This window comes from Sapajus apella, unplaced genomic scaffold, assembly GCF_009761245.1.
Source record: "Sapajus apella isolate SASKATOON/1434 unplaced genomic scaffold, GSC_monkey_1.0 scaffold6, whole genome shotgun sequence".
Classification (NCBI taxonomy): Eukaryota; Metazoa; Chordata; class Mammalia; order Primates; family Cebidae; genus Sapajus; species Sapajus apella.
Genome location: NW_022436946.1, coordinates 43,025,260 through 43,049,382, shown reverse-complemented (window position 1 = coordinate 43,049,382; position 24,123 = coordinate 43,025,260). Strand labels below are relative to the sequence as shown.

At 40.4% G+C, this 24,123-nt stretch overlaps 1 protein-coding gene and 1 long non-coding RNA gene across 3 annotated transcripts in view; one reads left to right on the top strand and one right to left on the bottom strand.

Annotated features, from left to right (window-relative positions):
* CRYBG1 (crystallin beta-gamma domain containing 1) overlaps window positions 1–24,123 on the top strand; it is a 213,950-nt gene that overhangs the window by 176,796 nt on the left and 13,031 nt on the right. Inside the window, exons 9-17 of one of the 2 annotated variants that reach the window (XM_032275131.1) lie at window positions 6,626–6,752; window positions 9,262–9,297; window positions 10,692–10,849; window positions 11,854–11,980; window positions 12,071–12,216; window positions 18,914–19,040; window positions 19,240–19,272; window positions 20,493–20,605; window positions 22,764–22,893. In XM_032275131.1, coding sequence (XP_032131022.1) covers window positions 6,626–6,752; window positions 9,262–9,297; window positions 10,692–10,849; window positions 11,854–11,980; window positions 12,071–12,216; window positions 18,914–19,040; window positions 19,240–19,272; window positions 20,493–20,605; window positions 22,764–22,893 — 997 coding nt within the window. Of the gene's footprint in view, window positions 1–6,625; window positions 6,753–9,261; window positions 9,298–10,691; window positions 10,850–11,853; window positions 11,981–12,070; window positions 12,217–18,913; window positions 19,041–19,239; window positions 19,273–20,086; window positions 21,464–22,763; window positions 22,894–24,123 lie in introns of those variants that run through there. The other variant, XM_032275132.1, reaches the window with a different exon arrangement.
* LOC116549525 lies at window positions 14,621–15,600 on the bottom strand. Its single transcript, XR_004267920.1, has 2 exons — window positions 15,385–15,600; window positions 14,621–15,035 (listed from the first exon to the last, which is right to left on the bottom strand). It is a non-coding gene; the product is annotated as an uncharacterized LOC116549525 (long non-coding RNA).

Below are 24,123 nucleotides of genomic sequence, written 5' to 3'. Positions count from 1 at the left end.
AGTGAGAATGCAAGATCATACAGTAGTTCTATTTTTAATTTTTTGGGGAGCCTCCATACTGGTTTCCATAATGGCTGTGTTAATTTATATTCCCACCAATCATGTGAAAGAGCTCCCTGTATTCCACATCCTCACCAATACTTGTTATATTGTGTCTTTTTGATAGTAGCCTTTCTAACTGGAGTGAGGTGGTATCTCACTGTGGTTTTGATTTGCATTTCCCTGATCTTGAGTGATGCTGAACATTTTTTCATATACCTCCTGGCCATTTGTATATCTTCTTTAGAGAAATGTCCTGCCTTTAGTGCACATTTTGAGTTATAGCAATTGGTACCCTGTAGTCCTTGAAAGGCTATGAAATTTCTAAAGGTGATTAATTTAGAAGTAGAAATTAGGAAAGGCATTTTTTTCCTCTGCATACCCTGTCTAAATATGACAAGAAATTGGGATTTTAACAAATATAAATGAGATGTATTAAATATATTCAGTAAATCTGCTAATCAAGCATCTACTATGTGTTAGATGCTTTTCTAGTCACTGTTACAGCAGTGAAGACATAAAATAATGTCCCCACTCTCCTAAAGCTGTCACTCTAGTAGGAATAAACAACACAAATACATATATTAATGTGTCAGATGGCAAAGGCTACAAGAAACATAAATTACAGAGAGGGGCGGGCATGTTGCTATTTTAGACAGGGTGGCGCGTAAAGGACTCTGGTGACATTTTAAGCAGGGAGTTGCAGGAAATAAGGGAGTCTGCCCTGAAGCTAGCTGAGGAAGGAGGGGCAGGGAGCCTGTCCCAGAGAGGAAGCATACCATTTGCAAAAGGCTTCTGGGCATGCTTGGGCAATAGCTAAGAGGCCACAGCGGCTGGAGCTGAACTTGGAGAATGGGGAAGGGAGAGGGCTCAGGTCACATATGGTCTTTCAGGGAGGAGAATTTAGATTTAATCTAAGTGACGTGGAAAATCACTGGAGAATTTTGATCTAATTTGCGTTATTAATAGAAGGATCAACCTGTTTGTATAGAAAATAGTCTCTAAAGAGGCAAAGGTGGAAGCCAAGAAACCACGCAGGACACATTTGCAGTCACACAGCCAAGAGGTGATGGTGGCTTAGGCGTGCGATGGTGGTGGCAGGAAGTAGATCTTGGATGCATTTTGATGGTAGAACCGACAGCATTTGCTGACAGATTGTGTGTGGGGTGTGAGGAGCCAAGAAATGCCCAAGGTTTAGAGCCCCAACATTTATTGAGATGAAGAAGACTTGGAGGAGCAGGTTGGGAGAGAGTGAGATTCAGGAGCACAGTTTTGGACAGTTTAAGGCTGGGATGCCAACTGCAAATTCAAGTAAGTGGGCAGGAAGGTGACTGGGTATGTGAGGCTGGAGTTCAGGGGAGAGGCTGGAAGCATAAACTTAGGAGTCATTGGCATAGAGAGTATATTTAAAGCAGGCGCAGGACAAGGTCCCAAAAGGGAGTAGATGTAGTTAAGGGAAGAGAAGGCACTTTTGTATTAAGAGGCTGGGAAGAAAAGTAGGAATCTAAGCAAAAGAGAATGCTTTCATCTCTTGCTACTGTGAATTTTTTCACATGAAAGACATTTATATGCTTTTTTTTTTAAGTATTGGTGGAAAGGTTGAGAAATGTAACTTTCCTTAGAAAATAATGAAAAAAGCCATCTGCTATCATATTTTAATCTCAGTGTCTGGAGGGTGCCATGACTCAGGCTTGGGCTATGTTGAAGCACATTAAGTTACCTTAAATGATGTTTCTTACCTTTGCAGTAAGTTTAGCTTTGCCTCCTAAGTGGTAGTTACTAGCCTGTCACAGCGTACAGTTTATGACAGCTTTGCGTCATGATAGGCATCTTTTTTTCTGGCTGTTCATTTCCGTTGTCTTAGGATAGTGGAACACTGCCTCGGATGTTACTTCAAAGTTGGGCTCTTTGAACTTGCTTGGAGAGCTTAGGCACCAGTTCATTGGTGCTTTTACAGATCTCCAAGGAAAGTCTCAAGGGATTGAGAAGATTTAACTGATAGTAAGTACTTAAGCTCATTTTGCTTCTGTTGGTGCTCCAGCTCCCCTGAACTGGGATAAGAAGTCTTTGCCATGGGAGGGAACTTCTCAAGAATCCATTAGGTGATTGATTCTAGGGCCCGTTCACTCTAGATTAAGCTCTTCTACTCATACACACAATAAGCGTGTTGCTTGTCTTGTCAAATTCTTATTTGAGGAAATGAGTAATTTCTAACTAAACTTGCCTTTCAGATTCTATTGAGAGTCATTTGTTTTTAAACCTTTCTTTCAAGCAGCTGGCTAATCCTAGCACCCATCCTCCTAGAGGTGAAAGCATATTGGTTTTTTAGGGTGTGAGAGGTGTATGGGGGTGGAAGTGGAAGTGGGGGGTGGTATATTTATAACAAAAGCGAGAAATTTTAGAACTTCGGCCCAACGCCATCATTTGACTGAGGAAGACAAGCTTTGGTCACTTTCTCCGGACTAAGGTTAGTTGTTAGCAGAACGTGTACTAGAATGCAGGTGTTCTAAAGTCAAGGGACTTCTTTTTTAACGGACAGACATTATATGATTATTTTTACTGTGAAATATTTGACAGATACAGAAGAATATATGAATATGTGTGAACTGTGAAGCCTGATAATAAAACAATCCCCTGTGGACCTACCACCCAACTTACAACCTAGACCATTACCAACATTGCTGCAGAAGCTGGTGTAGCCCACCCTGGTGACACATGTAACCACTCTCCTAAGATTACTCGTATTGACGGGTACATCTGTATTTTTTTTCACTGCTGTATAATATTCACTGTATATTTCATTGTAGAATATACCATATCAGAACCCAATATTTTATTATGAAGGTTTTCAAACATGCAGAAAAGTAGGAAGAGTAGTTCAGTGAACACAAATGTACCATTGACTTTGACCCAATAATTGTTAACATTTTGCCATATTTGTTATAATCTTTTTTCTGAGCCCTTGAATGTACATTGCAGATACCACGACCCTTCATTCCATATAGGATTCAGCCTGAATCTCTTTATAATGACATTCTCCTGCATAACTATCATGATTACACCCGAGAAAATTTACAAGGTATCCATGTTAATATCTGTTCTAGAGCCCGTCACCAAATTTTCCCAATTGCTTCAGGAATGTCTTTTATAGATTTGCATGTTCAAATCAGGATCCAATCAAGGTTCATAGAAATGCATTTGATTGTTCTGTCTCTTTAAGTCTCCTTTTAAAAATCTCAAAAATGCCCCATCTTTGTTTCCCATGCCACTCACTTTTAAACAGATTTAGGCCAGCTGTCTTAGAGAATGTGCCACATTCTAGATTTGTCTGAGTGTTCCCTCATGCTATTATTTAGCTTGTCCTACTTCCTATCTACTAGGGCTTAAGTCTCGAGGTATGGTTAGGTTCAGGCCAAACAGTTTTGGCGAGGATGCTTCATAAAGGTAGTGCCATATATTTATGTTGCATCACATCAGGGGGCTTGTGCTAGCTTGCCCGTTAACAATACCAAGTTTGATTGTTTGGTTAAAGTGGCACCTCCTCCATCTTTCCATTGTGAAGGTACATTTTCCCCTTTGACATTCACAACCCCCTCTGTTGTGAATAACCTCAAAGTCGGTACACTCATATTTAATTTTTTGAGTATCCAGTTGGTTTCTGTAAATGGCCAATATTCATGTACAGCCATGTCTAGGGAATAAAACTTAAGATCCATCTGGAAGTGCTGTTTTTGGTTTAAGAACAAGTGAACAAGATAAGACTGATTTTTCTTGTGCCACTCAAAGGGTGTTTCTAAAAGAGTAATTACACAAATATTTTAATAAACCATTTACTTTAACAACATTCATTTGTAGGTATACATTTGTTTACAAAATAAGCTTGGATTTCATAGTCATACTGTTTGTTAAGTACTACTATAAAGTTGTACTTTTTAATCTATGTTGGCAAAAGCTCATTACCTAAGTGCATGGGAAAATAAAAGATTACCTTTAGAAACTGAAATAACATTGCCTGGAGATAGTTTCCCCCTCTCCTGATGGCCTTGTAAATAATATATCTTGTTGGAACAGAATTTAGAAAAAAATGAATCATACCCTGTATATGAGTTTTCAAATTCCAAAGTCCACCCACCATTTATAAATGTCTGTTTGAATTACCCAGCAGGCCTTCAGCACTCATTTACTAAGGAAGAACTTTCAGAGCAGCAGTCTTTTCAAATGCATTCATTTATGTGTTTAGTTTTTTGACAAATTCCCCTCTCCCCAGAATGACTTTCCTTCCATAAATGTTATGCAACTAAACCACATGCTTCAACAAAAGTGAAATGGTTAGTATCAGATGAATGAATCCCCTTTGAACTCAAGCTGTAGAAGGAAAGACTTAATGAAAAGGGTACTTCGGTCAGGATCATTTCAAAATCTCAGATCACTTGCTCATGAGCCATACATTCAGTTTATGAAGAATTAAGCCTGTTCATTTGTGAAGAAGTCAGACTTTGGGGCCTGCTTGGCTTGTTAGCCTAATATACCATAATGTGTTATAGGACTGCTGTTATCTCACTAGGGAACAAAGTCCATTGGTAGTGTGCCTGTGAGAGCTTTGAGCTCCAAAATACTTGTAATGAATCCTTGGCTGTCATGGTTTAAACATAAGGAAGTTTAAAGTACCCTATTCTTAGCCTCTGTTTTCCTGTGGTTTAGAAGCATTACAGTGGTATTTAAAAGATAAGCCTCTTTTTTTTTTCCTTAAGTAACTTTTTTTGAAGTATAACATTTGTACAAAAAGGTACATAAACCCTAAATATATAAGCTAAGTGAATTTTCACAAAGTGAATATGCAGGCGTAATCATCACTCAGATCAGAAAAAGAACATTCCCAGCATTGCAAAAACCCCCTTGATTCTTGGGCCCTCCTAGTCATCCTCACGCCCTTTTCCCCAGTAACCATCATCCTGACTTCTAACACTGCAGTTCCGACCTCTTACCCATGTACCACACCTGGCCTCCCGACATTCTTTCATGTGTGTGTTGTCAAATCATCAGCAGGAGTCTGGTTGTAAATCTCTGTATAATTAGAGAGTTTAGAGAAGTTACTGATGTATCCCAGGGAATCTTGAGCAACAACCATCATCAAAAATGTGCCTTGGGCCAAGATTGGGAAGAAGAAAAAAGCAAAGAGGGAGGTATCAGACCTATTTTGTGGGTAAAAGATTTCATTTAGAGCCACCCTCTTCTTGGCATGGTGTTCTGGAGAACACAACATGGTGGAGTACCACGGCTGGAACATGTTAGCGAAATTAACCCAATTGGCGAGTGTAAGTGATCCCTAAGAATTCTGTTTGTTTATAAAGCGGGTACATTAACCCCTGTCTTATAGAAAAGTCACTTCTTCATCATCCTCACCTTCTTGGAACCCTCCCAGGAACCAAGATGTTTACAGAAAGACCTTGTGTACTTTAGAGACAGTGCTAACAGGCATGGTTTTCTGGTCTCCTGATTTCTGGCACGTTAGAGGAGGGCGGGGCTGCTGGTTTCCCAACTGAAAGTAGAAGCAACAGCTGAGAAGCTGATAGAAGGGTGTGGTATTGAAAAGCCATAAAAATCAGAAACAAGAACTCAAAAAGCTTTGCAGCCTGGGAACAAGCAGCCCCACAGACCTTCAGAGCCCCTGAGGACACCACTGTGCATTACCTAATGCTCACAGTGATGATCCTGAGTAACTGTGAAAAGAGTAAACTGCGTTCAGTACACTCCCTGTAATGAGAAAAACTGCCATTAAAAAAATGATTAGGACTGGGCACGATGGTTCACGCCTATAATCCCAGCACTTTGGGAGGCCAAGGCAGGTGGCTCACCTGAGGCCAGGAGTTCGAGACCAGCCTGACCAGCATGGTGAGACCCCCCACCCCACCGCCGCTACTAAAAAAAAAATGCAAAAATTAGGCGCCGTGGTGTGTGCCTGTACTCCCAGCTACTTGGGGGGCTGAGGCAGGAGAATCACTTGAATCAGGAGGCAGAGGTTGCAGTGAGCTGAGAGCAAGCCATAGCACTCCAGCCTGGGTGACAGAGCAAGACTCCATCTCAAAAAAAAAAAAAAAAATTGATTAGGAACCTGGTTCTGGAGTCGGCTTGAATCATTCCAACCTTTCCTACTTACAGCTCTGTGTGGCTCTAGGCAACTTACATAACTTTCTTTATAAAATGAGGACAATGGTATCCCTTCTTCATAGCATTGCTGTGAGGATTAGATGATGTTCTGGGTGGCATTCCTTGTAAGCTCTAGGGAGATGTTAGCGGTTACTAATGTTTGGCACCATGACAAATGATTAGGTGGAACTTAGGAGCAATTAAGATAAAATAAGGGGACAAAGCCAGCCAAGGAGAAGAGTAAAAGATTAAGAAGAGGAGCATATAATGGCTTTATTTTTCCTTGAGTCTAGTATGATTCTAACACCTAAGTGCAACCGTTCACTGTGTGGGTCTGTATGCTCTCCTGTTCTTCTCCTCTCATCCTGGGTACCAGACAGAAGGAAAAACTGAAATGATGAGTTGGCTCCCTTTCTTTCCTTCCATGGTGGCTCTTTAGGTGGCTGATTTATGAAGAACCTGGATTTCAGGGTGTTCCTTTCATCCTGGAACCTGGTGAATACCCTGACGTGTCCTTCTGGGATACAGAAGCAGCGTACATTGGATCCATGCGGCCTCTGAAAATGGTAAAAATGAAATCCAAGTGTTCTTGCAGTGATTCTTTGTCAGCTTGACATGGGTAATTCACAGGGTATGACTTTGAAGCAATAAAGCTGACTTTTAAGGAACAAATTTGTAGTAGGTTGGACCTATTGCTCAATAGAAATAATAGAAACAGTAACTTGCTAGATGCTACAGACTGAAAAAAAAAAAAAAAGCAGGTAAGATTATGCCCTTTGCCTTTAAGGCATTCTCAGCCTTGCAGAGCTGCAGATGGTTGCACAAAGCTTCAGCCCAGTGTAGGTTTAACAAGTCAAGAAAGTGAAGAATTAAAACATTGGTGGAAAAACAGGACAAAGGATATACAATTTCAAATTGTGGGTGAAGTGACAGAGAGGGGGGATAATTAGGAATGCATCATCCTAAATTAAGTTTGACCTTAAAAAATTAGCAGGATGATTTTTAGATGGAGCTGTTGGCGAATGCACTGCACGAGCCAGGGTGCAGCCTGAGAGAGAGCAGGGCACGCTGAGAGCTGGCTCGGCTGCCGTGAGACGAGGCTGCGCTGCGTGGCAGCTTGGGAGTTGCTGGGACTAGACCAAATGAGTGTTGTCCTCCCAAGTATCTGCTGTGGAAGGAGCCTTTGCTTCCTCCGCCTTGTCCCCATGTCTTGCTTTGTTCTTTGTCTCTTCTGCTAGACTGAGAGCTTTGGGAGGAAGCAGGCCACATCTGTCTTGTCCCCGGTGTTGGGTGCAGTGTGTGTTCCCTAAATACCCGCAGTGAGAGTGAGGCTCCCGTTACAAACATGTTTTTGAAACTGCATTTTGCAGTTGTCTTCTCAGCCAGTTTGAGACAAATTAGAAAAGAAGACAGTATTTTTGTTTTTTATTGTACTTTAGGTTCTGTGTACATGTACAGATCATGCAGGATTGTTGCATAGGTACACACATGGCAACGTGGTATGCTCCTCCATCCTCTCGTCACCTACACTTGGCATTTCTCCCCATGTTATCCCTCCCTTACCTCCTCACCCCCTGCTTTCCCTTCCTTGCCCCCCACTGACAGACCCCAGTGTGTGATGCTCCCCTCACTGTGTCCATGTGTTCTCATTGTTCATCACTCGCCTATGAGTGAAAACATGCGGTGTTTCATTTTTTGTTCTTGTGTCAGTTTGTTGAGAATGATGGTTTCCAGGTTCATCCATGTCCCTACAAAGGACACGAACTCATCGTTTTTTATGGCTGCATAATATTCCATGGTGTATATATGCCACATTTTCCTTGTTTTTTTTAAATCTTAATTTTACCCCTCCTGCCAAAGTATTTGGTTTAATTATCTGTATGTTTGCTGGTCTTAATGCACATGATTTGGGTCTTTTTTTTCCCTAAAATTAAACTCACTTTCAAAGAACCAAATTTTGCTAGTTTTGTGAATGTATGAAAGAATTCATCCAGGTTTTAAGAGCAGTTTGTAATGATGATGAAAAATCTCCAAAGTCTATGGTTTTCGAACAGGATTACTTTTGAAAAGGTCATGTGCTTGGTTGTATAATCTCTGGTTTGCTGATAATATCAGCCACATTCCTTTTTTTTTTTTTTTTTTTTTTTTGTTTTTTTCATAGAAGATAAGGAAATAAACACATTCTTTTATTATTACCATTCATTTGGTGCCTTTGAGCGTCTTTGGCAGTACTTTTTAAAAAAGCTATTAAGATGTGTTAATTAAAAAAATCCAACTTTCCCATTGCTGATTTAAACTCTTGACCTATTTAATATATTGTGGAATATCTTTTTAATGTAATATCATTTCTCTGATTTTATTGAGTTCTTTTGTTTTGAAAAAGCTTTTTATTTTATAACAACCCCCCACAGACTCATCCTTTGGGATGTTTTAAATTTGATTTAACAGTTTATCTAATTATTCCATGAGTCCTCTGGAGCTTATTATGTGAACTTCAACACATAATAGTTTTGTAAGCCCTGGTTGCAAAATCAAATACCTCCAGGGGCCAGGCAGCAAATACAAATAGCTCAGAGTTGAAGCGAAGGGAATGGTGGAGGCAGCAAACCCGGGCCTGCGCCCAGCTGAAGGATGAATTCAGTGCAGGATTGTTAAGTGCAGAAGGTGAAGACAGCTAGCTGCCTGGGAGAACCTGGGTCCAGAGATGTCAGCTCTTAGAACTGTTTTTACAAGAGAAGTATGGATTTTTATGAGAAATTTTCAAAGTTTAAAATAAAAAAACTTACTAGGTCAAAAAATACTTCTACAGTGCAGATGAGCTTACAGACAGCCCGCGCGAGGCTCCGCCCTAGCCCGCCTTCCTCGTGTCTTCATCTGTGTTGTTGGTAATTTTAGAACTATCTCATGTGAATTACAACAAACTGGAACGTAGTCACACTGAAATTCAGTGGCTTACTATAAACTGCTATGGCTAATATGAAATGGTAATGTATCAGTGAAAAACTATTTTTTTTAATTGCATTTTAGGTTTGGGGGAAAAAACTATTTTTCTTATTATGTTATTGCTCTTTGCAGGGTGGCCGTAAAGTTGAATTCCCTACAGATCCAAAGGTAAAAATGTATATTAAATATGTAAACATATACACACATATATATACCTAATGTTATTTCCACTCCATCTCTATGAAGATATCGCTAGTGTGACTTCTCATATTAAACCTCTATCACACACAGATGCAGCCCAAGGAAGTTACCAACTTACACGTGCCATCCTTCAGGCTGGAAGATAATGCTAATGGCATCGGTTATCGCTAAGAGTACATTTAGCCATGGCTGGACAGTGTCATTGTTGCGTTAAGCTAACAATTTGCAGTTGTATTTACTAATTGCAGGGCTTGTTGCTGCTTGCCAATTAGCCAGGAAAAAACCTTTCAAGACAAGCTCTCCCTACTCCAAAATACCCTTTCTACTCTTCCCAATTTCCACATCGATGCCACACACTATGTATATTTTCATTTTTAACACTACTTTAGAATCCGCTGGTTCCTTCTATGTGGTTCTAAGTATCAGATATGTGTGTGTGTGTGTGTGTGTGTGTGTGTGTGTGTGTGTATATGATATAGATGTGTGTGTATATATACATACACAAAAACCAATTATTTTAAAACTTTTGAACCATGGTTTTGAGCTATACCACATTAGGAAAAGAAAAAAGCCTTTTTATTTTTCTTTTTACTGTTTTATCAGATGCCATTATTTAGTTATTGTTTTTTTTTTTTTTTTTTTTTTGGAGACCAGGACTTGCTCAGTCACCCAGGCTGGAGTACAGTGGCGCCATCATGGCTGACTGCAGCCTTGATTTCTCTGGCCCAAGCCATCCTCTTGCCTCGGCTCCTGAATAGCTGGGATTATAGACGTACCACCACAGCCAGCTTTTTTTCTTTTTATCAGAGACGAGGTTTCGCTATGTTGCCCAGGCTGGTTCCAAACTCCTAAGCTCAAGTGATCCTCCCGCCTTGGCCTCCCAAAGTGCTGGAATTACAAGTGTCAGCCACTGTGCCTGGCCTAGTTAATTTTTAAAAATATGATTAGAACATTTTATTTTGTTTTTTAGAGACAGAGTCTCACTCTGTCACCCAGGCTGGAGTGCAGTGAGATGATCTCGGCTCACTTAACCCTCCACCTCCTGGATTCAAGTGGTTCTCCTGCTTCAGCCTCCTGAGTAGCTGAGATTACAGGCGTGTATCACCATGCCCAGCTAATTTTTGTATTTTTAGTAGAGACGGGGTTTCACCATATTGGCCAGGCTGGTCTCGAACTCCTGACCTCAACTGATCCAGCTGCCTCAGCCTCCCAAAGTGCTGGGATTATAGGCATGAGCCACTATGCCTGGCCAGAAAATTTTAATTTATGTTTCAGGACTTAGTGACATTAAATGACTCATTTAATGTTAAACTGTTGGGATACTTCTTATAAATTACTGGTATATCTTATTCCTATTATAGGTAGTTATTTATGAAAAGCCTTTCTTTGAAGGAAAATGTATGGAACTAGAAACAGAAATGTGTAGTTTTGTCATGGAAGGAGGTGAAACAGAAGAGGCGACTGGAGGCGATCATTTGCCATTTACGTCAGTGGGGTCTATGAAAGTTCTAAGAGGCATGTAAGTACATGGGTGACTCGTTAGGATTTCTCTTTTTTTCTTCTAAATATTAAGTAATAAATGTGTCCTTTCCCCCATAAAAACAACATTTCTGATTCTATAGTATGGTGAATTTTGACAGTCATGTCCATGTTCTCCTCGGCCTATAGTTACTGGATTTAAGAAAGCAGCTTGAGGCCAGGCACGGTGGCTCATGCCTGTAATCTCAGCCCTTTGGGAGGCCAGGATGGGCAGATCACCTGAGGTTGGGTGTTCAAGACCAGCCTGACCAACATGGAGAAACACTGTCTCTACTAAAAATACAAAATTAGCTGGGTGTGGTGGTGCATGCCTGTAATCCCAGTTACTCGGGAGGCTGAGGCAGGAGAATTGCTTGAACCCGGGAGATGAAGGTTGCAGTGAGCTGCACTCCAGCCTGGACAACAGAGCGAGACTCGTCTCATTAAAAAAAAAAAAAAAGCAGTTTGAGGGAACAGTGTGGGAATCAGTCCACCAAGCAAGGCTGATACATTGGCCTGTTCAAATTGATTAAATCTAAAACCTTGCTTATTAGAATTATGTTCCAAGCTATTGAGTGGTTTGATAGTTCACTTTCTAATTTTTATGTTTTTGAATTTTATAGATCTTACACAATTCCCATAGAAGTGTACACTAAAATTTCTCTTGTAAATTGCCAACTATTCACAATATTTTTGTTCTTATTTGAAGTGAGTTTTTCCAGTTTTACTTGCTGAGGTTTGAGTCAGTCCTTATTAAACACACACACATACACACCACTCACACACACACTCCCCTTCCCTCCTTTATACAACTCTGATATATGTCCCTTAGGTTATTTTCTTGGGGCCATTCTGTTATTCTAAATTTTAGAGAATTCCAATGATAATGCGGAAGTTCATGTCTAGCTTTATAATTATTTGTATTTTTCAATGAAATGGATATGTACCTTGAAAACATTTTAATGTGTCTGAAAATTACTACTCATCATGTTCTTTGTGTTGTAGTTGGGTTGCGTATGAGAAGTCTGGATTTACAGGTCATCAGTATTTGCTAGAAGAAGGAGAATACCGGGACTGGAAAGACTGGGGAGGTTACAATGGAGAGCTTCAGTCTTTACGGCCTATATTAGGTGTAAGTTAAGGAAAAGCTAGTGGCTAATACTTGGTCTTCTTTAGATAATAAATGGCTAGCCTTTGAATCTTTAATTTTTTTTCTCAATAGGATTTTTCAAATGCTCACATGATAATGTACAGTGAAAAAAACTTTGGATCCAAAGGTTCCAGTATTGATGTATTGGGAATTGTTGCTAATTTAAAGGAGACCGGATATGGAGTGAAGACACAGTCTATTAATGTACTGAGTGGAGTGTAAGTGAAATGATCCAATTGGAATTTTAAACATAGTTTTGCCTTGGCTTATGTTAAACCGGTAAGAGTCTATGACAGAGTAGGCACTCAATACACAAATATCTCAACAGCTTCACATTACATCAGTCATTTAATAGTTGTTGCATGATATTTTCGTTAACTCTCTTTAAAACTCTTTCTCACACAGTCTCTTCTTTTTACGGGTAATATAACTTTTGGAGTAGGCTTTTGGGTATCGCGATAGAAATCTACAGATCTGCTTCCCTTGTCATTCTGCATAGAGAGAGCATGAATTTTTTAAATGAGGGGAATCAAATAATAATAGTAATCTAACATAAACCTGAGGCTGGGTCAAAGTCCCATTAGATTTTCCTGTGGTCCTACACCTGTTCCAGTATATTTCTTCTCTATTAGTTTGACATAAAAATAATTGTTCAGTGTACTTGAAGTTAGCAGTTGACTGTTTTATTAGTGGTAAAGCAAGTTTTTATTGAAAGATGTTTAATCAAGATTCTTTGGGATGAAAGTGACTGCAAGCCAAGCTAAATTGGCTTAAAGGCTTAAAATGGAACTTACTGGTTTAAGTAACTAAAAAGTCCTGGAGAAGATTTTGCTTCAGGCATGGCTGGATGCAGGGGATCAAACACTGTCATCAGAACTTGGTCTCTGTGTCTTGACTGGGCTTTTTTCTGTGTTGACTTGACTTTAGATAGGCCCTTTGCATCTGCTGGCCTGTGGCCACATCTGGTTTCTATTCTTTTTTTTTTTTTTTTGAGGCAGAGTTTTACTCTATCACCCAGGCTGGAGTGCAGTGGTGACATCTCAGCTGACTGCAACCTCCACCTCACAGGTTCAAGCGATTCTCCTGCTTCAACCTCACAAGTAGCTGGGACTACAGATATGCACCACCACGCCTGGCTAATTTTTGTATTTTTTTTTTTTTAGAGACAGGGTTTTGCCATGTTGCCCAGGCTGGTCTCGAATTCCTGAGCTCATGTGATCTGCTCACCTCAGCCTCTCCAAGTGCTGGGATTACAGGCATGAGCCTCCATACCTGGCCACAGGTCATTTCTTGCAGTGGAAAGAGCTTCTCTTTTTCTCACAAGTTGCATGTGTGACTTTGCTTTCCTAGGCTTGGGTCATGTGCACATGCCCGAACCAATCAGTGTAGCCATGGAGATGGCTGTGTGTGGGTTATGTGTCCATCCCTAGAGCTGAGATGTAGGGTCTATCCCATAGGAGCCACTTAGATATGACTGGGGTTGGTGGTTACCCAGGAATATCAGAAAGAGTGGGGGGAGAGATTCAGATGGGCAAAAACAGCAGATGGCTATTATAAGGAGTCACATAATTATTTTTATAATCCAGGCTAATGTCTATTCTAATTTGTTGTAAGTGAGAGTATGCTTAAATAGGTATATGAAATAATGTAGCATTGGTTATGGTGAAAGTTTTGGTGTTAGGTTTTCATTGTCATAGTGACATAGACTATTTGAATCATCCTAGTCTCAACCCCGTTGTGTCTCATGGGGCCTCTCACAACAGCCCTGGATATTTGAATTGCGTGTACAATGTAATAAAAATTGATAAACATGCTTAACTTTTAGTAAATGGATTTAAAAAAACCTTGTTCACCAAATTCTTGTCTAGGCTGTTGCATGTGGTGCCATCTTGGCAGAGTATCAGTGATTTCTGGGTCTTCCACTCTTAGTGGGAAATGCCTGCTATTGGGTCCTGTTCTGGAGCCCTAACATTTTAGAATCAGTAGCCTGTTTGCAACAGCTGGAAGTCATCTGAAATACATGGTACAAGTCACCTAAAATATTGCTGGGGCTCTGCAGTATTTTAGATCGCCTTTAAAGCTAATTATTTAGGAGGAAAACATAGTGACCAACAGTCTGGTCAAACAGTTGTACATTTTGATACTCACCAGATGTGCTGGTTCTATTAGAGCCCAGTCATCCACCCTGGGAGAGGAGGCAAAAGGATGCTGGGTAGAATTCCTTTAGGCATTTTGTAGGTGATGCTGTTAACACAGGTAGGGTTACTGCGCCTTGAGCCAATCTCCTTTCCTTTTTACCCAGGCCTTGCTTACTTGAAATCAGTTTCCTTTGTAAAGTGCTGCTACTATGTTTCTATTTTTAGTCATTGCTAATTACATTTCCTGGCTTAGGCTTTTTTTCTGACTATAGCAGTTAAGTTTTGGTAGAAGGGGGAAGTAGAAGGGAGGTACATACACATACATGGACACACACACACACACACACACTTCCTTTTAAACTCTGCATGTGGAATGGCTTTTGTATTTACCAGGGCCAGCTGCTTCCCCATATTTCATTCAATTTGTCATTTGACAAGTATTTATTGAGGTCTATTATGTGCAAAGCATTGTATGATGTCCTCAAAGAAGTTACAGTATTTATTTAAAACATAATTATTGCTACAAAAGAGGTGGAGATTAAATGCTCTGAGAATCCACAGCAGAGAGTAATTTCCAGTCTGGACACGGGAGGAAGACTGTGGAGGAGGCAGCATTGCAGATAGGCCTGAGGGATATAGGATAGGAAGGCTGAGATGCGCCAAGATGGTGGAGGAAGACTACCTATTCACTTTTCATAGTTTCAAAGGAAAATTATTGTATTTTAATGGCTTTACTTTTACTGGTAATAGAATATTTTAGCTTGCTTCTTTATTTCTTAGTATGGCACGCAATGCCAGGAAAAAACTCTTCTGAAGTTCTTGTTCCATGAAAGTATCTCCCAGGAGGCTCACCATCACATGGGTAATAAATCCCCTGGGTAGTAAACTCATCATTAGCCCTGAAACAGAGAACAGCCTTCAGGAAGGATGCCCATGAAACCAACAACTGAAGTTTTCAGGTTTTGATTTCTTACTGGAAATGTTGAAAGAAACTCTCTGCTTATCAGTTTCTCGTTCTATGCTATATTCTTGCTCAAATAGTGGAAACTGGGCTAGTTTTTTAAAACTAGGAGCAAAATGGAATATTTCTAGTGTTCAGATAAAAACAAAAAGTGTTGTTTTATATTCGTTTTCCTTCGGCCTTCCACAGAAGGGCAGGTTTACCCTGCTGCCCTTACCTTCTGAGCAATTATTCCACCAGGCTGGGACCTGCTAGTACTTGTACATGCCTTTCCCCCATCTCCTCACCAGTCTTTAAACAGAGGAGTGTTGATTCACATGTACGGAATACACCTGGACAAGGACAGTAAGGGATTTTTTGAAGAGCCTCAAGTGTAAGCTGTAAGCAGACTCGGATCACAGAGCAGAGAATCTCAGATCTGGGTTTTGCGGTTTCTCCCCTCCTCCACTCCCCGCCGTATTCATGGGTGATTCATCAGGTATCTTGGAGGGAAAACAACACTACTGTCACTTCAAGTAACATCTTAATAAATTGTTTTCTGGCTTCAGCGAATTAGAGATAGGCTTAGCTGGGTGTTGGGTATTTACTTACAAGTAGTTGAATTTTACGGGAAAATATGGTACCCATATGTCTTAGTAAAAACATACGAGTATTGGCTAAAGCTGCTGCCAGGGCTTGCTCAGTTGCTGCCTTCTCTCCTTGGCATTCAGTCTCCCTCCTCACTGTCTTCTTTCCCTCCAAACCTTGAAGTTAAACAGAAAGGCCTTTACGCCTCTGATTTCTAACTTGTTACAGACCCAGAGCCCTGCTGAGAACACTTTTTTCCTTGTGGCTCTTCTTCTCTAATTGTTCATTGTTTTTTTTTTTTCAGTCCTAGTTTTTGTAAAGTAGATTTTCTTGATGTGCAGACACTCCTTCCACGTAGCAGTGCTCCCTGCTCTGGCTTTGCTTTTGCTTCCCTTCATGCTGAGGGTAAAGCCTAAGGCCCTGAAGGCGGAGGCAGCATGGGTGGGTACTGGTGTGCTGTACAGCATCACCTGGTCAGCCCGGGGACCTTGGCCCACTCCCTTACTTACACTTGAAAATACAAACTTTCAGCCAGGCGCAGTGGCGCACGCCTGTAATCCCAGCACTTTGGAAGGCCAAGGCAGGTGGATCACGAGGTGAAGAGATCAAGACCATCCTGGCCAATGTGATGAAACCCTGTCTCTACTAAAAATGCAAAAATTTGGTGGGCATAGTGGCACGCACCTGTAGTCCCAGCTACTCGGGAGACTGAGGCAAGAGAATTGCTTGAACCTGGGAGGTGGAGGTTACAGTGAGCTGAGATCCCACCATTGCACTCCAGCCTGGTGACAGAGCAAGACTCCATCTCAAAACACAAAACAGAACAAACAAAATGAACTTTCACAAAGGTTAAGTGACTTCTTCAAAGCTATCTGAAAGTTAATGTCATGGCTGCAGATAGAGCCAAGTCTCCTATTTCCTCACCTCTCAATGATAATGAATAGGTTTTTAGTCCTGGTATGCTGGCTTAAGCCTGTGATCCTAGCACTTTAGGAGGTTGAGGCGGGTGGGTCACTTGAAGTCAGAGGTTCGAGACCAGCCTGGCCAATATGGTGAAATCCTGACTCTGCTAAAAAAATAAATAAGTAATTTTAAAAAAAATAAGTTTTAAAAATTGCTAGCGAGGTTCTGAAATCAGGGGGTTGGGATGATAGGGGGCTTATTTCCTGAAGGACTGAGTGGTGCTTACAGCAGCTTCTCCATTTGGGTGGCCGGGGGTGAGTGCACAGATGTTGGCTGTCACAGCTACTTCTCACTGGAGATTTTTGTAGTGTTCTTTTTCTCCTTGATGGCTGTCTATATTCTAATAATGACTGTACTTTCATTTTTGTTGAAATCAGCCCTTTGGATAGTAAGGGAACTTTACAGGGTACATGGCAGTTTGGGTCACAGAGCAAGGGGAGCCTGGTGAGCCTCAGGACAGGCAGGTCCACTCATGTTCTGGCTAATAGTTGATTGTGTCACCCTGGACAGGTCATTTCCCATTCAAAACAAATACCAACAAATAATTCCATGTGATGCTTCTTACCCAAATGTGAACTTTGGAGGACAGGGATTTTGTCATTTTCATCATTGTATATCTAGTGCCAGTCTAGTTCCTGGCACCTGGTAAATGAATACACTTCCCTGTGTCTTAGGTTTTTCCTATCTGTAAAATGGGAACACCAGTACCTCCCTAGAAGATTACATGTGATAACAGATGTAGAAACATTTTGCAAAGTTCTGATCACTCTAATAATATCTGAAAAATGTTATTCCTTCGCTTTGAGAGGATCATGAGAGTGATGAATTAATTGAGGAGATACTTAATGTCTTTAACAGTATTAAGTATCTCTTTACTATAACAGAACTGAAAAACCTTTTCCCGTCAAAGACTTTATCTTTGGATAGGAAATAGCATGATTAAATTGGTTTTGTTGATTTTCCTTCTGGGTGTAGATCACTTAAAAGAGAAAGAAAAATTTCCAAAAGAGATTTATTTTTAGTATTTCTGTGAGTTTTGTTCAATTTTGTTTATTACATATTTATGTGATGTTGGAAACACTGTTTGGAACAATATTTTATAGTTCAGTTCTGCATTTTTAAAAAGCATTTCTTCTGTTAACTTCTTTTTCAGTGTGGTTTGTTGTGTAACAGACACTGCTTCCTAAGATCTTTCTGCAAAAGCATTTTAAGGTTGAGAATGAAAGGATTTATTGATTGTTTATTAGAAGAACTAGGTTCTTCTGCAAGTCCTGTTGTTTTTGTTGTTGTTTCCTTAGAACAGTTAGGAAAACAGCACACCCTTGTAGCTTTCTCAAGGAATAGGATTTGGTAAGCGAGAACAGCAAAAAGTTCATGTCGGGATACTCTTAGGCTTGCCATTTCTTTCACATTAAATTGTTTTTTCAACTTTTATTTTAGATTCAGGGGGTAAATGTTCAGGTTTGTGTCATGGGTATATTGCATGATTTGCTGAAGTTTGGGGTACAGTTGAATCCATCACCCCAGTAGTGAGCACAGTATGCAATATGTAGTTTTTCAAACTCCCCTCCCTCCTGCCCCCTTTTGTAGTTCCCAGTTCCTATTTTTTTATCTCTATGTCCATGCATAACCAAGGTTTAGCTCCCACTTATGAGCAAGAAGATGCTCATAAGTATATGTTCTTGCTCATAAGTATTTGGCATTTGGTTTTCTGTTTGTGTTAATTCGCTTAGGATAGTGGCCTCCAGCTGTATCCAGGTTGCTGCAAAGGACTTGATTTCATTCTTTTTTGTGGCTGTATAGTATTCCATGGTTTATATGTACCACATTTTCTTTATCCAATGCACCGTTAATTGATGAGCACCTGGGTTGATTCCACATCTTGCTATTGTGAATAGTGCAGGAGTAAACAATACATGTGTGAGTGTCTTTTTGGTAATGATTTGTTTTCCCCTGGGTATATACCCAGTAATGGGATTGCTGGGTCCAATAGTAGTTCTATCTTTAGTTATTTGAGAAATCTTCAAACTGCTTTCCACAGTGGCTAATAAACTGATACATTCCCACAGCTGTGTGTAAGTGTTCTCTTTTCTCTGCTGACTTACCATTTTGATTTGTCTATAGGACAAACCCATCTGCTTTAAAAGGTTAATAGAGAATCAGAAAAATTAAGATTTTAATTAGCAAAACAAATTAAAGTTTCAGTATGATGCATATTTATCCAAATATGTGATCATTTTATAAGTAAAATATGAACTCTAACAAGTTATTGTTTTTGTTACTTAGATGGGTAGCCTATGAAAATCCTGACTTCACAGGAGAGCAGTATGTACTGGATAAAGGATTTTATACCAGTTTTGAGGACTGGGGAGGCAAAAATTGTAAGATCTCTTCTGTTCAACCTATATGTTTGGTAAGGAGTTATATTTTCATATGAGAGTATTTAACTGAATTCTGGATTTTCTTAATGTGTGTTTCTGGTTCATATAATAGTAATTGCTAAGGAAAATATTCTGAGTTTATTTTTAGCAGTAATTGCTAATAATCTAGAAGAAAAAAATTTTCAATGTGTCTGTTCCATTCATTTCCTTTTGTCCTTTAAACATTTTTAGGATTCTTTCACTGGCCCAAGGAGAAGAAATCAGGTAACTTTAAAAATATTCTTTTATGTTAATATGTGAGGGGCCTTCCATTGAAAAGCTGAACCTATGTTTAAACTGTCAGACATTTGGGACTAGGTGCGGTGGCTCATGCCTGTAATCCCAGCACTTTGGGAGGCCAAGGTGGGCAGATCACTTGAGCTCGGGAATTTGAGACCAGCCTGGCCAACATGGTGAAATCCCATCTCTACTAAATGTACAAAAATTAGCTGGCTGTGGTGGTTTGTGTCTATAATCCTAGCTACTCAGGAGGGTGAGTCAGGAGAATTGTTTGAACCCCAGGAGGCAGAGGTTGCAGTGAGCAGAGATCGCACCACTGCACTCCAGCCTGGGTGACAGAGAGAGACTCTGTCTCAAAAAACAAACAAACAAACAAAAACAGACATTTTGGACATTTTGTTAGTTTTACTCATTTTTATGCCTGAAAGCATAATTGTATTTTAAAAATAAGATTTAAGTTTACTTTAATGGTTGACAGTACTGACCCATGTCTAAATACTTCTTATAAAATGCTCTTATTGTATAAAGCTGAATTTTATTGAATCAGAGTTTACATTAATACATTGAGATTAATATTTCAAATAGTAACATCTAGTTATTGTGATGGTAAAATGAATTTTCATATTTGCTGTGTTGGCACTAGACATTTTATATGGTCTCACTCAAGTCTTTCGAATGCCGATTCTTAACATGAACTGGAAGGGACATTTGTTATTTAGGCCTTTTAATGGAAGTGTTCACAGAGCCTTAATTACAGAGGAACAAACACCACTGTAGCCTCCTTTATTGGCTTTTACAGGATTCTGATAAGTCAGCAAGTATCTTCCATTGATAGGGAAGAAAACTACACTATGTCTTTCTAAAATACTGCTTGTTGTTAATGTTAGAACTGACGAACAATGACTTTTAGCCACAATAAAGCTTTAATATACCTCACAGCTTAACAACACCGTGTTCCACAGAAAGTTACCTCTGTTGTTGCATTTTACTTTGATGTTTCTGAATTAAATAGTCATGAATGGTACAGCTAACATGTTTCTAATTGATCATTAATGTAGACGTGGAAAATTAAAGGATTTATAAAATTCACACCAGTTTACTGTAACAAAAGTTAACAAGTCACGTTTGGGTCATCATTTCAAAGGCTAAATTAGTTAATGTGTTCAGGAAAATAATTTTATGTGTTTCTGTTTACTTTTTCAAAGATTCACTTGTTTTCAGAACCACAGTTTCAAGGTCACAGTCAATGTTTTGAAGAAACAACAAGTCACATTGATGACTCATTTTCTACCAAGTCTTGCAGAGTTTCAGGAGGCAGGTAAGTAAAAGGATGGCCTGGCAGAGCTGAATCACGGGAGTAAAACAAAACTCACATATCAGCAAGTATTCAGTGATGCCTGTTAGCTGCTTGGCACCACGTGAAACCACCATCTTAGCTCAAAAGCATGCTTCATGACACACGAGTGCCAAATGCCAGAGGAGACGGGTCTTTGTGGTTGGCTGGAGGTGAAGATCATCTCATTGTGTAATGGAATTCAGAGCAGGTTCGTTACTGTGTATGCCTTTCCATCATCTAGAAAGGGAGTGTTAGGCTCTAGTTAATCCAAGGTACCTCCCAAGGTAGATTGTTTTTACAGGTAGATAAGGACAGGATTGGCACTCTGCGTAAGAAGAAGGCAGAAAGTGCATGCTAGAGCGGAGCGGGTGGACACGCGGATCAGGGAGCACACCAGTCCCGCTTGCTGGGAGGGCTTTGTACTGGGAGGAGAAGTGAAACTGAGCACGCTGAGTTTAGATGGCTGCCACGAGAAACAGAAGATGCAGGGCAAAGGGAATGGGCTCAAAGTGCCATGCTGAAACAATCCTTGTACAAAAGCTTCATAGAGAGGGGAGGGCACAAGGTCAGGGAAACTCAGTCAGGAAAGCCTTGGAGCAATCTGTACAAGAGGTGTTGAGGATTTAAGTCTCTTAATGATAGCAGTAATCGTGCCTGTAATCATGTGGTTCCTTATGGTTGAAATAGTGCTATCCTGTCCTTTAGTATTGCACAGCAGAAAAGCACTGACTTTGCATTCAAATACATAGATGGAGGCCGGGCGCGGTGGCTCACCCTGTGATCCCAGCACTTTGGGAGGCAGAGGCAGGTGGATTACTTGAGGTCAGGAGTTTGAGACTAGCCTGGCCAATATGGTGAAACCCCATCTCTACTAAAAATACAAAAATTAGCCAGGCGTGGTGACATGCCTGTAATCCCAGCTACTTGGGAGGCTGAGACAGGAGAATCACTTGAACCTGGGAGGCGGAGGTTGCAGTGAGCTGAGATCACGCCGCTGCCCTCCAGCCTGGGCAACAGAGCAAGTCTCTGTCTGAGGAAAAAACAAAACCAAATACATAGATGGACAATACAGCTTCCTAGTTTTTTGGACATACCGCCACATCCCAGATCCTCTTTATCCCCAGCCCGGCTCCCTTTATTACCATCAGACATGTGCATGTTGAAATTATCTGTCTCAGCTCACTAGAGTAGTAACTTCAGGATAGCAGGGACTTTGGTTCTTTGCTGTATCCCCAGCAATGGAAAAGCACCTGACACACAATCCTCAAGAGGCAATTTTTGGGTTAAAAACAGGACCTGGCGTGGTGGCTCACACCTGTAATCCCAGCACTTTGGGAGACCAAGGCGGGTGAATCACGAGATCAGGAATTCAAGACCAGCCTGGGCAACATGGTGAAATCCCGTCTCTACTAAAAATACAAAAATTAGCTGGGTGTGGTGGCATGCGCCTGTAGTCCCAGCTACTCAGCAGGCTGAGGCAGAAGAATCGCTTGAACCCGGGAGGCGACAGTTGCAGTGAGCCAAGATTGCACCACTGCACTCCAGCCTGGGCAACAGAGCTAGATTCCGTCTCAAAAAAATAAATAAGAAATAAACACACACACAAACTTCTAGGGAAGCATGGATCACCACTTTATGAATAGTGTTGATTCCAGAGAGGCTAAGTGACTGGTCTAAGTCGCTATAGTATTTTGATCCCTGGCCCAGTGCAGAGGCATTAGAAGTGAGGATAGAGGAATATGGGAGAAATTTTGGAAGGAAATCAATAGACCTTGGAGACTGACTAGTTACGAAGCTTGAAGAAGGATTATTCAAAGAGGACTTGAGGGCTTGAAGCTCCACTGGTTGGGCAAACAGTGGCACCATGAGAAGTGCAAGGAAGGCTGGAGGTTGGGGAAGTCAGAAAGAACATGGGGAATTTCATGGAGAAAGTTTATTTCCCAAATGCAAAGTTAACTGACTTATGAATATTAATTTGCCACAAGCAGAAATGCAATAAATATATCCAAATATTTTTGAAGAAAGAACTCTGCTTACCACAAGCATTGTTTATAGCAGGCTGCCTCTAAAAATCAGACTTCTTGAATAGGAATACTCAAATTGCATACTCTGTGCGTGTGTGTGGTTTTTCCCTTTGTAGCTGGGTTGCATATGATGGAGAAAATTTCACTGGTAATCAGTACGTGCTGGAAGAAGGCCATTATCCTTGTCTGTCTGCAATGGGATGCCCGCCTGGAGCAACCTTCAAGTCTCTTCGTTTCATAGATGTTGTAAGTATGTCATTGTGAATAGAGTGTTGCAGAAATGTATGCCTCACATAGCTGATGATCAGAGCGAGGTAACCAGCAGGTAGAACCTGCTCTTAAAGTAAGTTAAGGGCTTGGAGGTAGAATTGTCCATCTGGCTCTGTGTACATCTAGTTTGTTGATTTTTAACGGGTACACGTTTTCCACCACCCTCTTTTACTCACTAATCCTCATATGCATATCCCTACGGACCTGTGTGGGAGTCTCCTGGGACTATATGTTAGGAGTAGAACTGCTGGATTTCACGTGTAAGAACAGGCATTTTCACTCAGGACTGCCAGGTCCCACCGCTTGAGACTCCCACTGGCAGTGCACGTGGGTTCCTGCTTCCCACATTGTTGCCATTACTGAATGTTCTCTCATTCTAATTTGTGTCAGCTTGATGGAATGAGCAGACAGCATTACGTCGTTGTTGGGTTAATTTGTATTTCACTGTTAGTGAGGCTGGTATCTCTTATTTGTAATTTGCATTTTCTATTCAGTGAATTTCCTATTGTAGCCTTTGCAATTTGGCTTCTGTATCTTTGGTTGTTATTACTGAAGAAATTCCATATAGGTTTTTAGTGTGTTATTATTCCGTATTTTAGAGATTTGCAATCAAATGACTTCTCCCAGTTTGTCACTATGTGCTAATCCACATTATAGTGCCCACTTTTGGACAGACATCTTTCAGTTTGATGTAGTTGAAAGAATATTCATTCAAGATCATGTACACTGCAAGATCATGCTCAGATATTAAAGTCTGGAAATGTCTGTAGTTTCTGAAATTTTTATTAGTTTTTGGTAACTGCGTTCTCATAAAAAGCTTTAAATGTACATAGTTGGTCATTTTAGTTTTAAAGGTAGGAAGCATATATGAGTTGGTTTTATCTCATTCCAGCCTGTCTGTTTAAATAGCAAAAATGCTACTGAGACATGAAAATAGAAACAATGAAACATGAAATGAGGTAGTAGGAGTCACTAGCTTACAAGCAATGAAATAGGACTTTGTTAATCTGCTGAAAGCTGCCTACAAGTATATATTTGAAAATTTCAATGTGTTCCCTCAACCAGAACTTGGCATATACGCTCACATCACTCTGAGGCTATAGATGACATCTTTTTATGTTTTAATTGTCAAGAAATGAATGTTTTACCCATATGAAGACTACATATCGTTGTGACAACATTTCAAAAGTATTTAGCTGCTTTTTA